The sequence below is a fragment of the Colossoma macropomum genome, unplaced genomic scaffold, assembly GCF_904425465.1.
Source record: "Colossoma macropomum unplaced genomic scaffold, Colossoma_macropomum, whole genome shotgun sequence".
NCBI classification, from domain to species: domain Eukaryota; kingdom Metazoa; phylum Chordata; class Actinopteri; order Characiformes; family Serrasalmidae; genus Colossoma; species Colossoma macropomum.
Genome location: NW_023496045.1, coordinates 546,052 through 561,479, shown reverse-complemented (window position 1 = coordinate 561,479; position 15,428 = coordinate 546,052). Strand labels below are relative to the sequence as shown.

The window sequence follows — 15,428 nt, the reverse complement described above, 5'->3', positions numbered from 1 at the left end:
TGACGAAGCCAAACTCCACAGGTCAGCATAGCATGATGTGCCCTTTCCAGTGACCCCTGGATTGCATTGCCAGCCCTCAAGGAACCAAAGATTACGGGTCCTGAAACTAGTACTAGTAGGTAGCTATTGTATGCTATTATTTATCTTAACTTCCTATTTCTGGATCTGTAAATGAGACAATAAGTATTGCAATACTTTGTAATTATCTATCTATCTATCAGTCTATCTATCAGTCTATCTGTCTGTCTGTCTATCTATCTATCTATCAGTCTATCTATCTATCTATCTTTCTGTCTGTCTGTCTGTCTAATTATCTATCTATCTATCAGTCTATCTATCAGCCTATCTGTCTGTCTGTCTATCTATCTATCTATCTATCTATCTGTCTGTGTCTGTCTGTCTGTCTAATTATCTATCTATCTATCAGTCTATCTATCAGTCTATCTATCAGTCTATCTATCTGTCTGCCTGTCTGTCTATCTATCTATCTATCTATCTATCTATCTATCTGTCTGTCTGTCTATCTATCTATCTATCTATCTATCTATCTATCTGTCTGTCTGTCTGTCTAATTATCTATCTATCTATCTATCTATCTATCTATCTTCTATCATCTATCTATCAGTCTATATCTAGTCTATCTATCATCTATCAGTACTATCATCATCATCTGTCTGTCTGTCTATCTATCTGTCTATCTACTATCTATCTATCTATAAGGTGGAGGAACCTGCCAATCTTATGTCTTAGGTGCGGTGTGGTGTAAACATGTGTAAACATGTTAAATTAATTAATTAATTGATGAGAGATTCTTGCAGGTCATAGTCAGGTTAGACCATCTGTTCTGTCCCCACTTAAAGGTTTAAATTCATTTCTAATAAAGAAAATATTTTCGTTGGCATTTGAGATTTTTTTTGAATGGTCAGAAATCTGGCCTGGCTTCCAAGCGAGAAGCCTCAGCCCCCCAACTCCCCCCCCGCCCGTAGCTTTGCCCCTCGTGCCCACATGTGCATGTGTATCACGGGCTCTTGGTATGTGACAGCCTGAGTTGATGATGGATGGTGTCACACGATACACACTTCACCAAGTGTGTGTGTGATACTTCCTTCACTGTGTGTGTGGGGGCATATTACTCACTTCATCGTGTGTGTTTCAATGTGAATGATATTCAGTCCACCGTGAACGTTTAGGCCCACTTACTTGGAATCCAGCCCACCTCTTCAACCCCCCAACCTTTTCTGACAGCTAAAATCATCTGATACCACTGATAATGTTACTAAACCCAAAGGTGCTAAGCTCTTGCTTCGTCATGCCTTTATTTCCAACTCAAATAAATAAAAATGAGGCCAAAACTTTCCTTTGATTGGCGGTTTTTGGCGGCCACATCACCACGGCAACGTTTACCAGACTGCATGTTGCCATTGGTTATGTACTTTTAGTGCCATCGCTGTTTTACACCAAATCTGCAATTCTACAATGAGGCTTTTCTTCAATGCCAGCATGTGAAATCTGCCTTGCCCTCCTCAACAGGTAGTGAGGACTTAGCTGAGCTGTTTCAGTTCCTGCGAAGGTCACTACTTATCTAGCTAGTGGACTAGGTGAGTGGTAAAGTTGACCGAAAACAATGTGGCTGAAAAAATGACCAAAAATCAACCATTCGCCCCAGACGTCTACGCCTAGCGCGGGAAGCGCAATCCGCCGAAGCCTCTAATCACAGTAATATGAAACTGATGTATAAAGAAGTAAAAAGTGTAAAGAAAAGAGACTCTCGGGCTCCCGAGTGGCGCAAGCGCCTAAGCGTTGGCCCTCATCAGGAGATTGCAAGTGTGATCCCTGGGGATGCTACAGCCGTCCGTAGCCGGGAGTCCGAGAGAGCACAATTGGCCTCGCTCTCTCTGGGTGGGTAGGATGGCCCCCCCTTTCTCCCCCATCACTCAAAGTGATGCTAGTCAGCGCAGGCGTCTGTTAGCTGACGTAACAGATCTGGCGGTTGGCGCTTTCCTCCGAGCGCGTTCGGCTGTCCAGTGACGTTGCGTGAGCGGCAGCTCGAAAAGATGTGGTGAATCTTCACAGGTCTCGAAGGAAGCCTGTGTTAGCCTTCACCCTCCTAGCGTTGATAGTATTGTGTGATCTGGGGAGTCCTAACTAGCGGGTGGAATCGGAGACGACTAAAATGGGGAGAAAATTGGGTAAAAAATGTGAAAAGAAAAAAAAGAGACTTTTGACCTCAACTAAACAGACCAGACTTTCATTTTACTCATAAAGCCGGCTGTTTTGAACTGTTTATACTGACTAGTTTCTGTGTTTTTTTAAACAGCATTAGCTGTTCATAATGTGTGTGTTTACACGCACTCATTAATCTGATCATAATTGGATTTCTGCAGTTATCTGATTATCCAAACGGTCATGTAAACAGCACATTCTGATTTCTTAGATCGGAGAAAGGTCTAGAAATCCAATAAAGAGTATGGATTTTAGCTCAGTAATCAGATTTCTCAGTGCATGTAAGCTCTTACTCTGATTTCTTTCGTATTTCTCAGTCTGAGCATGTGTGAAAACAGATGGCGGTACCGGAAATAAGCGAGCAGCGTCGCCGCGAGACGCAGCAAAACACCTTTGGACTCTTGCACTGCAAAAAATAGTATCTTGTCAAGTGAAATTATCTTAATTCTAGTTGATATATCTAATATTTCTTATTTTGAGATGGTTGTGCACATATTATAAGATTATTTAGCTTATTTTTAGACATTTTTTACTTGTTTTAAGTCATTTTATTAAGTAAAATTATCTCACTGTACTGGCAGATCATTTAGCTGGTTTTAAGCTAATTTCTTACATCAAGCAAAATTATCTGCCAATATTCTGAGACAATTTTCTTGATAAAATTACTTAAAACAAGTTAAAAATGTTTGAAAATAAGTTAAATAATCTTAAAACAAGCTTACAACAGGAGAATTATTGGTAACACTTCATTTGGATAGTCCACTTTAGATACTTGATTTACTTTTAAGTTACATTCAACTAAATATCTACTAAATTGACCATAATTGTCTTTGACCGGCTCTAATCCTAACTTTAACCTTAACCTCAACCAAAACCTAAACCCAACCCCTGCCCTGGTCCTAGCCCTAGGCCTGGTCCAAATCCCTAATCCCACCACTGTTTAGAATTAACTGAGTTTCAACAGACAGTTTATTAACAATTTGAACATCTGTAGATAATCTATAGTGGACTATCCAAATAAAGCGAGACTGAATTATTAGATTTTTCGACTAGGTTTAAGATAATTTTACTTGTCAAGATTCTATTTTTTGCAGTGTATTGTCTGAATCCACACATTATAACAGTAATAAAGGCTCTGATTAGCCTCAGTTCATCAAGTGGCTCCTCTGTCTCTGCAGTTCACCTTTACATCGCAGAAGATCTCACACCATAGAACTGCCCAACATTATATGAAAATCAGGGCCCCTTATCACTCTAAAGCCTAATCAGAGGACTAAAGATTGACTCGTTTCTCTTCTTACACTAACAAATATGTGTAATTGATCTGTCTATTGATTCTGGTCGAGTTCCTGACCTGGATAATCACTTCAGCTTGTGAAAAGTGTTGGAAGAGGCAAAGTGGGGTTAAAGTCAGGCTAAAGTGTGTGTAGTGTGGGCCCAGCTTCATTTAGAAGCAGTGTTATGATTGTATTTTATGCAGGAAGCAATAAGTAAAGTAATCTGATGTGTTTATATGAATTTATTTTGTTTTGTTTTCTGTAAAGTGCCTTCTTGAGTTGATGCGGTCATAAAAGTGTGCTATATAAATAAAATTATATCACTGGAAGTGCAACCTGTCGAAGCCTCTCATCACAGTAACATGAAATTGATGCATAAAGAAATACAAAGTATAAAGAAGAGAGACTCTCAAGCTCAACTAAACAGAACAGGCATACATTTTATTCACAAAGCCGGCTGTTTTGAACTGTTTATACTGACTAGTTACTGGGTTTTCTGTTCATAATGTTAATCGTCAGAACTGGCGGTCTTGTTTAAAGGCAGCGAGATGGACAGGCCAGTTTAGCCTCTTATGCTCGTGGGTATATTTCGGTTTTTCCATCTGAATTTACATGCCCAAATCATAAGGCAAATTATTCAGTAACTGCATGAAATAACTGTTCTTTTTGTAAAAGCTCCCCTCAAATTAACAGAACGTGTTTTATGATCACACATATCGCTATATGCTTACAATTTACTGCTGAAAGCCAAAAATCTGAGACGCTCTTTGTATTATTTTATAAAAATAATGTTTACAGAGCAGATCACTGAAGAGACGCCGTCTGTTTATAGTTTATAGCTCAGATTTGTGGAAAAATGGGTCGACTTTCAGTAGACAAAAAAATGAGTTCAGCTTCTTTTAATATAAAATTTTAAAACTACATCACTCATCTATTTGACTGGAAAGAAGACAGTTACAGCTCTCATACGACCCCCACCTTTAGAATGTAGCTTATGAAATATGAAAGTTATGAAGTAAAGAATATGACTAGGTGTGTTTTCCAAGGAGTTAAAGAGGTTAGGAGATTATTTTCTGCAAAAAGTAAAGTAATTTGATGTGTTTATATGATTGTTTGTTTTCTGTAAAGTGCCTTCTTCAGTTGATGCTCTCAAGAAAGTGTGCTATATAAATAAAATGTATTATTATTATTATTATTATTATTATTATGATGTCCTGTCTTGCTCTGTCCTTGTCTTTCTCTGTTTTAGCCTTCCCTGTATTACTCTGCCATGTGCTTATGTTTACAACTGCCATGTGCCTTTGTTTGTTTTGGTTTGCAGCTCCGCCCTTGTCACACCCCTCACTTGTGTCGTGTGTTTAGATCCTCCCAGTAACCACTCCCAGGTGTTTCTTGTTCGTGTTCTCAGAGTGTGTATATATACCCTTTGTTTCAGTCTGGCATCAAATGTGAATGTGTGTGTTTGTTCTGGGTTGTTCATTGATTAGTTGTAGTTTTGTTGTTATGCTGTTGTTTTAGTTTTAACCTCGTAGTTCTGTTTCATCACTTGTTTGTTTTTCTTGTGCGCTTGTTTTTCCTGCATATTGCTCCTGTCTTTGCCATGGACTGTAATAAAACCAACTTGCACTTGCATCCAGCTTCATCTCCTGCTCGATTTTTTTTTCATGACTAGTAATTAAATGTTATTCTCACAATAGCAATGAGTCTGGGGCATACTGCTTCCTAGCTGCCCCCCCCCAAACTTTAACCAGCCCCCCGCCCAGTGAGGTTCTGGCGATGACACTGGTGTGTGATGCTCGCTATATTGTTTATTATATACTCACTTGACTGTGCGTGTGTTTTGCGCTGCAGTGGGTGGGATGATCAGGTTGAACACAACATCAAGCGCTCGGTTCTGACCCAGCAGAGTTGCCGTGGAAACTGCACAAAAAAACCCAGACATATATGACAGTTAGCATAATTACTGTACATTCATATGCAGTACTGCAGTCACAGCAGAGCCTGTGCCTGTGCCAGCCTCCGGGGGGATTCACACAGCCTACAGATATCCAAACCGGCCGACGTAAACAAGACACACGCACACACATGATATTTCTGCTATTTATATAGCAACATAAAAACTGACAGTGAGGCTCATCACATTTCAGCGGCGGATTGATTTCAGCTTTTATGATAAGTAAAAAAGGGAAACTTTTGGACGCCGTTTCTGCTGATAAGTGAGGGGAGCGTTAGTAAGAGGAAAAACAGAGCCTGGAATACAAACACAACGGCACAGAGTTACAAATCAGCAAAACAAACACAGCCGAAATGAATCCAAATAAAGAAAAATACAGATTCCCATTTTAAAGCAATGCGGTTATCTCTCATTCGCTGGTAAAAATAAACACTGATAACAAATCAAAGTCTGAGCTGCGGTGCGAATGGAGACGGCGGGCAAGCGTCTGTCTGAATATGAACAATGTGGATAAGGGGACACAACCTAGAACATTTTATTATTTTTTGTTTTTTCGCTACATCATTTGAAAGTATTTAAGCAAGATTAATATTTTTATACATTTCTGCATCAAAGGAAAACAAAACTTTCTTTTATCCACCTCCCGTTTGTGAACAATTCGTTCGAAAGCAGCTTGAGTGCAAACGTTACAACCTACAGGGTGAACAGTAACAGACCAGGGCAAATCGATAAAAACACAATTAATTCTAGTGATGCATTTTGTTCAGACCGAGTACGAGTACATATTTTAGTACTCTCTGATCCAATACCTTACTGAGTAACCTACTTAGAATAAAGTAGCTGTAAATGAGTGCGATGGACCTTTAAAAGTGAAATAATTATAATCCACATTCTTAAAAAAGATGTTCTGTTGCTTTATACGCAAACTGAGGGTGAATATGGGGGGTCAATAATGCTGATATGACAGTGAGAACTGGAAAATATTTCACTACAAACTGGCACATGGAAAAAAAATGGTATGTTGGCAAGCGAATTGTCTTAAATCAAGTTAATATACCTAAAATTTCTCATTATTTCCTAATATTTCAGATTGTGGTAAACTTATTATAAGATTGTTTACCTTCTTTTGAGAAATTCTGTGTTTGTTTTAAGTGATAAGCTTGAAACAAGCCAAATTATCTGATCGAGTAGCGCTGCAGTGGAGAAGAGCGGGTCAGAAAAGCTCTTCTGTGCAGATGTAAGTAAAGTAGCTTTCATAGTTTTGATCCTCATTTGTCTCTTTCAGCAGCAGCACAACGACAGCAGGAATCACATCTGAGCAGCGCTGCTAACACTGCGCAATGAAGCTATAAGCAGGTGATAATGTACACGGTAGGGCAGTACAGTCTCTCTACAGACTATTTTTCATTAATAAATCACGGTATTAATGTTTAATTGTAATTGAAACAGAAATGTAAACAGAGTAAAGTCAGTGGATGTGGACTTTGGTAGCAAACTTTTTCGCCTCCGTTTAGCTGACCTACGAGTCTCCACCTGTACTGGGGGAGAGGTTGTGTTTGTGACTGTGTGTGTTTATAAATGGGCTAAAATCACACAGTGTATTCCAGGCAGGAATCTGCCAAGGCAGAACATTTGAAGTGACCAGTGACTTTGTGTCCGACTGTCACAGAGTCAGTAACACTTCACTGTGTGAGCAGAGCCTCCTTTACGGCGTTTGTTCATTAGTGTGGCAGCTATTCTCAGCTTACGTCACACAGTATCAGAATGTTGGTATCAGTGAATTTTTATGAATAGAATAGATAAGCAAAGAATCAGACCGATACCCGATACTAGTATTGGTACTGATGCATACCTAATTTATTCAATACAAATCCACATTGTTTGAGCCAAATGAGCTGAAAAATACATCAAAATCAATATGTTAAGCGTCAAACACCGGCAAATTAGTTTTTGACCACAAAATAGAACAGCAAAAATTTTAGCATGATAAAACTGAGATTGTATTTAAATCTATGGTACATTTCTCACATCTGTGAATAAAGATCTTTTAAAAAATGAAGTTTTGAATGTATATGTGGGGAGATAGAGACCTCTCATTGTTTACTTTGTGTGTCTTAGTTTGTAACCGCATGTAAAATTAAATTAAACAAATTTAATTATGCATTTTAATTAATGTGAAAATAAATTCAATTAAAAGTTTCTTTTACAGTAAAAATGGTAAATGTGGAGAAATATGCTAAAAATTCAAAGATAACGTTGCTCTGACAATATAAGATGACGACCAACAGCATATACACTTACTTAATAAATAACATTTATTCAAACCTGCTTAACTACACTCTTTAAAAAAGGTTCTTTATATAGAAAAATGAGAAAAACCATTTGCATGATTAAATGATACTTTGCATGGTGAAATGGAGAATGTGTTGTATATGGTTCTATACAGGGCTAAAGGGTTAAAAAATAGTACCAAAAGGATTCTGTATAGAACCATAGATAACACATTCTCCAGCAATCTGAAGAACCATTTCACCATGCAAAGAACCATTTAAGCATACAAAGGGTTCTCTGAGTGTTCATAGTTCTGGATAAAACCATTGTCTTTACTAAAGAACCCTTAAAGAACCATCTTTTTAAGAGTGTTTATTTGTAATCATAATGTGGAATAACCTTGAATGCTAAATGCAAAGAAAAAACCCTAATGTTGATAAAAATTCCCACAGTGCTGAATTCAGTCCTGCAGTGAAAAAAGTCTCAGTGATTCCGACATACAGTAGTTAATTCCTACAGTACCAGGTTCACTCATAGTGTTTCATTTGCAGGTCTTAACTCAGCACAGTAAGGGTGAACTCAATACTGTAGGTGTTAATTACTGTGTGTCAGTATCACTCAGACTTGTTTTGCCACTGAACTTGAACTTGACCTCCTATTTTGGGGAAGAGAGGTGACATGTTCCACATATAAGTCAGTCATTTTCCTCTAGAGAGTCTAAATAACCACAGAGGTGAAAAGAACACAGAAACAACAAACCTCGAATCAGCAGATCATCGCAGACTCACCGGAGGAGCAGTAGACCCTGATGACCCACAGACAGGCAGCAGCTCTTCTGGAGTTCTTCACGTTGTGGCGTAGAAGTCCGAGCGTAACCAAAACCGCATCAGCCTTTTCTGCCTTCACGCCAATCTTCCGGTCTGAGAGACAGAAGAACACAGCAAATTAATTAGTACTGCTTTATACAGGGCTTCCATTCAGTGGCCACTTTATTAGAAACACCTAGCTGGTACTGCCAACACTGGCCACTTTATTAGAAACACCTAGCTTGTACTTCCAACACTGGCCACTTTATTAGAAACACCTACTTTGTGCTTCCGCTAACTGGCCACTTTATTAGAAACACCTAGCTTGTACTTCCACTAACTGGTCACTTCTTAGAGACACCTACCTTGTACGTCCACTAAATGGCCACTTTATTAGAAACACCTAGCTTGTACTTCCACTAACTGGTCACTTCTTAGAGACACCTACCTTGTACGTCCACTAAATGGCCACTTTATTAGAAACACCTAGCTTGTACTGCCAACACTGGCCACTTTATTAGAAACACCTAGCTTGTACTTCCAACACTGGCCACTTTATTAGAAACACCTAGCTTGTACTTCCAACACTGGCCACTTTATTAGAAACACCTACTTTGTGCTTCCGCTAACTGGCCACTTTATTAGAAACACCTAGCTTGTACTTCCACTAACTGGTCACTTCTTAGAGACACCTACCTTGTACGTCCACTAAATGGCCACTTTATTAGAAACACCTAGCTTGTACTTCCACTAACTGGTCACTTCTTAGAGACACCTACCTTGTACGTCCACTAAATGGCCACTTTATTAGAAACACCTAGCTTCTACTTCCACTAACTGGCCACTTTACTGTAAACACTTACCTTGTACTTCCACTAAATGGCCGCTTTACTGTAAACACCTACCTTGTACTTCCACTAACTGGCCACTTTATTAGAAACACCAACCTTGTGGACACTTTATTAGAAACACCAACCTTGTGCTTCCACTAACTGGCCACTTTATTAGAAACACCAACCTAGTGCTTCCACTAACTGGCCATTAGAAACACCTATTTAGTGCTTCCCCTAACTGGCCACTTTATTAGAAACATCAACCGTATGTCTCTACTATGCTGGTTTACAGTTACAGACTGCAGCCCAGTGTCACTGCTAGGCTGAGAGTGGTCCACCACCCAAAAATGTCCAGAGAGCAGCTCTGTGGTCAGAGACTGACCAAAGATGAAGGACTAGAGGATGGCTAACACAAACTGTGCACCAACACATGAGCCGCAGTTTCTAACTGTACACCAGCAAGGAGGAGCTACAAAGGAGGGGTTTCTGATAAAGTGGACAGTTTAACTCGGGGAGCGTAACTGGCAGATGATCAGATTTTTGTCCTTCAGCTCCTCCTGCTTGGGCTCAAGGACAGAAGGGAATCCCAGGAATCACTCTCACGTCTTAAGTTACCCGAGAGTCTGAGCGCCGTGGCGTTACTAAACACTGGACATGCGAAGAATGCTTAGATCATGACGTCTGACCTCAGGGGCCTGAGGCCTTTCTCCTGACCTCTCAGTAAAGCGGCCCTGTCCACTGTAATACTGTCTGCACTTGGCAATGGAGTTGTGACTTTGCCTGGTGTTGTATTACTGATCCTGGCAGCGCTGCAGTCGCAGCTCTCCGCGGGTTTTATTGAGCTGCCTGCTGAGCAGAACGCTGCTGTTCAAATGAATGGATTTCATTTTCAGCTAGTTAGAGGTAAGTGGGCAGACAATCAGGAGGAGTACAGTACGTACAAAGGTCTAGATTTTCCCAGCACGTGTGTTTGGTGAATTGATGTGGTGTTTCTGCTTCCTCAGGCATATCTAACACATACACACACACACATACACACACACACACACACACCAGCAGGGTGTATTACTCTCTGCTTATTCTTCATCTACAAATCATCACTCATTCGCTCATTTCTCTCTCTATTTCTCTCTGTACTGTGGAATAAAGCTGGTCTGTAAATTCTGCAGCTGGGATTCCTGCTGTTTCAGGTCGGCAGACTCTTCTAACATGTTTACTTTTGATAGATCAGTCGCAGAAAACTCTAAACTTTAGATTTATTATTTAAGGCTTCAGGCTTAATATTCAGTAACTGCATCTAAAAATTATTCCGTCTCTGCTATGAATCATTCACTAACTACTATGAAGTATTTCTGTATCTAATATTCTGTAACTACTACAAAATCTTAAGCATCTACTATAGATTATTCAGTAAATACTGCTGAGTAACTATGAATTCTTCAGTATCTACTATGAATTAATTCACTATGAAATATTCAGTATCGATTATGAATTACCTAGTAAATACTATGAATCATTCAGTATACTCTATGAATTATTCAGTAAATACTGTCGAGTAACTATGAATTATTCAATACTTCCTACAAATTATACAGTATCCACTACGAATTATTCTGTATTCATTATGAATTATTCAGTATCTACTATGAATAATTCTGTAGCTACTATAAATTACTCAGTACATACTACGGATTACTCAGTGTCTACTACAAACTATTCAATATCTACTACAAATTATTCAATATATACAATAAATTATTTGGTATCTACTATGAATTATTCAGTGCACACTACAAATTGTTCAGTATCTACTACGAATTATTCAGTAGATACTACAAATTATTCAGTATCTACTATGAATTACTCAGTACATACTACTGATTACTCAGTATCTACTACAAATTATTCACTATACACTAAGAATTATTCAGTATATACAATAAATTATTTAGAATCTACTATGAATTATTCAGTATATACTACAAATTATTCAGTATTTTCTGTGAATTATTCAGTACATACTACAAATTATTCAGTATCTACTATGAATTATTCAGCACCTACGATTAGTCTCTGCTCTGTCTGCCATAATTCACAGTAGTTACTCAATAAATTATTCCCACTATGTTCCACGTGATTGGCTGCTCGTGATGTGATCATACTTTCATGTACTCCTGCATAAGGATTAATCACCGTGTGATTATCTACACCTGGGTTAACAGAGAAAGTTGTTAATCCCTGACATAAAGCGTTTGTTAGGTTTTATGAAGCTGAAAACTGATCAGGAACCCTGTCTAAGTTGAAGGTGGTTCATAAGACTGACCCCAGATCAGGGTGGGATCATGACCAAAGCAGCAGCTGACCTTCCTCCCCTCTCTGCTTCGTTTTTCTACCTCTCCTCTCCATGTCTCACCTCTGTGGCCCACTTTGGCGAGCAGGTGCAGTATGGGCAGCAGGAGTGTGTAGTTCGGGCTGTAGGATCTGGCCGTGTTCACCAGCGCCATCAGGAGAGCCTCACTGCCCCCTTTAGAGATCATGTAGTGGATCCGTCTGTCTGTGCCTGAAGCAGCCAGAGCAGAGAAGAAAAACAACCACAATCATCGGTCATAATCATTTTCTCAGAAATTGGGAAAAATCTGGGTTTAATAAGATCCAGCCCAACGCCAAAAAGGCCCTGTCATCTCCGCCACAGGTGCTGCTTTTTAATAATCCGCCACGGTAATGACGTCCCGGCTTATTTTCTGCTTTCTTCTGGCGTTTTCAAAGTTTCAGCAGAGGGAGAACTTCGTGATTAGAGCGAGGCCGATGCTGGAGGCGGGCGAATAACTCCGACTAATTACTTTATGGTAAATTAATTTCAGATTAGAGGATTAGTATCATGTCACTCCTCCCGTACAAGCGCATTCAGTCATTCAGTCATTGATATTTAAATCCCTGTCATGAATGCAGAGGAGATAATGAAATGCACTGTGTTTTAAACAGCTGACGTTTGCACTAGAACAGCTGTCGTTTGTGTTGCATATTCATAAACATTTATGGGCTGAATTTATTGAATGCTAATTTATTGACACTATTTATGATTTCAGTTTCACTTTGCACGACATTAACCTCTTATTCACCAGGGTATATTTTGGTTTGCATGACCAAATCGTAAAGCAACTGCATGAAATAAATGTAAATTTTTATTTTATTTATTTATTTTTTGTACAAATTTCCCTCAAATTAACAGAACGTGTTTTATGATCATACACATATTGCTATATACTTACAATTTACTGCTGAAAGCTAAAAATCTTAGACGCTCTTTGTATTGTTTTATAAAAATAATGTTTACAGAGCAGATCACTGAAGAGACGCCATCTGTTTATAGTTTATAGCCCAGATTTGTGGAAAAAATGGGTCAAATTTCAGTAGAAAAAAAATTGTGAGTTCAGCTTCTTTTATTATAAGGGTTTAAAATTACATTATTCATCTATTTGACTGGAAAGAAGACAGTTACAGCTCTCATACGACCCCCACCTTTAGAATGTAGCTTATGAAATATGAAAGTTATGAAGAATATGACGAAGTGCGTTTTGGAACCACTGGTGGTCTCAAGGAGTTGAAAAGGTTAAAATACTATCTGTACCCAATTCACTTCAGTTTCACTTTATTTATATTTTGTTATATACAACAGATATTGTCCTAAAGCTCACCACAAACCATGAGCGACGTTTTGATGAAAACAGCAGATTCAATTTTAACCATTCCTGACATTTTATTTAGCTTTAATCTCTGTTTAATGCAAGTTTTTAGGCAGAATATGAAGTTCAAATTTCAGTTGTTTAGTTTTGCACTGTAGCTAACAAGCAATGGAAGCTCATACCCCACCAATTAGCATGGTGCTAACTCATCACACTTCTCAAATCATGCACTCAGTAACACATTTTGTACGATGCTAATTGCTGGGATTTAAGCTTCCACATTTGCTACATTAGCATACATTCCTTTATGAGCTGTCTATGCTGGTTTTATGCTGGTCCAGTGCTGGTCTGGTACTGGTTTATCTGGTTACCCAGCACAGTCACGCTGATTGACCAGCATGCAGGTATTCAGAACCATAATATTGCTACTGACCGGACATGCTGGTCTATTCTCTCTCTATGCTGTTTATTCTAGCAGGGTAGCCTATATTCAATTACTCATTAGCTACATTAGCCTGCATTAGCCTACATTACAATATCTTTAGCCACATTAGCCTATATTCAATTTCTCATTAGCTACATTAGGCTATATTTTATTACTTGTTATCTACATTACCCTACATTAGCCTGCATTGAATGACCTGTTAGCTACATTAGCCTGCATTAGCCTACATCCATGTACTTGTTAGCCACATTAGCCTAAATTAGTCTACATTGAGTCACTTGTTAGCTCCAATAGCCTACAAGTTTCCACACTTTAGTGTACATTCTGCTACTTTTAGCTACATTAGCCTACATTCCTTTATGAGTTAGCTAGACCAGCTGTCTAACATAAGAGCACGGTATTCCGTACACTTCAGCGTTCCGTACACTTGCAACTTTTCCTGTCTGTGTAATAAAAACCACTTTCTTGACATTCGTGAATGATACATCTGAGACATTGTCATATATCCTGTTTTCCATCATATCGGTTGGCAAGACCATCTAAGCTGGGTTTGGACATCAAATCTATGTAAATAGTGACCGTCACCCAGCAAGACCCGAAAATGGCGGGTGGGGAAACTTTCACAGCCAGTTAAAATGCATTTTAGCACGTTTAAACATCACATTTAACACTAAAACGAATATTAAACAATGGATCATCACCATGAAACACAGTGTGTTCAGTACTGAGCTGTTAATCTAAGCAGACTCCTTTCAGCTGCGCAGCTTCACAGCACTGCCTCACTTTACTGGGCTTCTTTCCATGGTAGCCTCATTCACTGCACATACTGTTTATATTAACTCACTTATATAATCAGTATAATCAGTTAATGTCTAATTTTATGTAATTAGATTTCATAAAACTACGGAATACTGACAAACCGATTACACAGATGACACTTTATTCTTATTTCTTTAAAAGTATTGGCCCAAATGTGACCAATCAAAATGCATCTTGGTTGCTAGGCAGATTTTGCAGAGTCCAACCAATCATTAAATCGTGTATGACTTTGGCTATTTCCGCAATAACTACTGAAACGCGAAAAGTGCCGAAGTACTGTACGTTACGCTGGTTTCGTGCTGGTCTGGTGCTGGTTTATCTGGTTACATAACATATGTTGGTTTTGCTGGTGACTAGGTTTGCTGGTCTGTGCTGGTTTATTTCCAGCAGGGAGCCCATATTTAATAACTCATTCGCTACATTAGCCTACAGTCAATGACTTGTTAGCCAAATTAGCCTACATTAGCGTACATTCTTTTAACTTATATTTATTAAGGTTTTGTACAATCGAATCAGATTACATCCGAACGTCTCACCCCTTCTCCAAACCTCCTGCCATCTCAGAATGCAAAAAGTCTGATCAGCACTTTTTGGCATGTGAGCTACATTAATCTATATGTTAGCATACATTAGTTGTTGTTACATCAGTTGTTAGCTACATTAGACAACATGGCTTTACTTCCTGCCTACAGTAGCCTACTTCCTTTTATGTGTTAGCTACATTAACCTACACCAGCCTGCGTTAGCCTATGTTCCATTGATTGTTAGCTATATTAGCCTATATTAGCCCATTAGCCTACATTCCAGTACTTGTTAGCTACATTAGCCTGCATTGGCCTGCATTAGCCTCATAGATATACATGCCTGGATGCTGTGTTGTCTGTTGTTCTCTGTCTGAGGCGATAAGTCTGCACGTCCGCCATGTTGGAGAGGTCAAGATCCGCTTGTGAACAAATTCACTTGTATTGAGAGACGATGAGTCTCAGGATTAAATCAGCCACAACTTCCTTACTATTCAACCGATTTTCACCAAATTTGTTTTGTTATAATCCTCAGATACAGATTAATCCAGGCTGCACGGATCTGCTCTCGGTAGCTTTTACTTCTTTAATAACTG

General features: G+C 38.9%; 1 protein-coding gene across 1 annotated transcript in view; it reads right to left on the bottom strand.

The window, feature by feature from the left end:
• The window catches only part of LOC118804408 (cytosolic carboxypeptidase 4), a gene marked incomplete at its 3' end in the record, with an annotated part of 291,416 nt that overhangs the window by 198,007 nt on the left and 77,981 nt on the right, over nt 1-15,428 (bottom strand). Inside the window, exons 4-6 of the mRNA XM_036564921.1 lie at nt 11,778-11,924; nt 8,514-8,645; nt 5,324-5,420 (exon numbers count right to left, since the gene is read on the bottom strand). Coding sequence (XP_036420814.1) covers nt 5,324-5,420; nt 8,514-8,645; nt 11,778-11,924 — 376 coding nt within the window. The remainder of the gene's footprint in view (nt 1-5,323; nt 5,421-8,513; nt 8,646-11,777; nt 11,925-15,428) is intronic.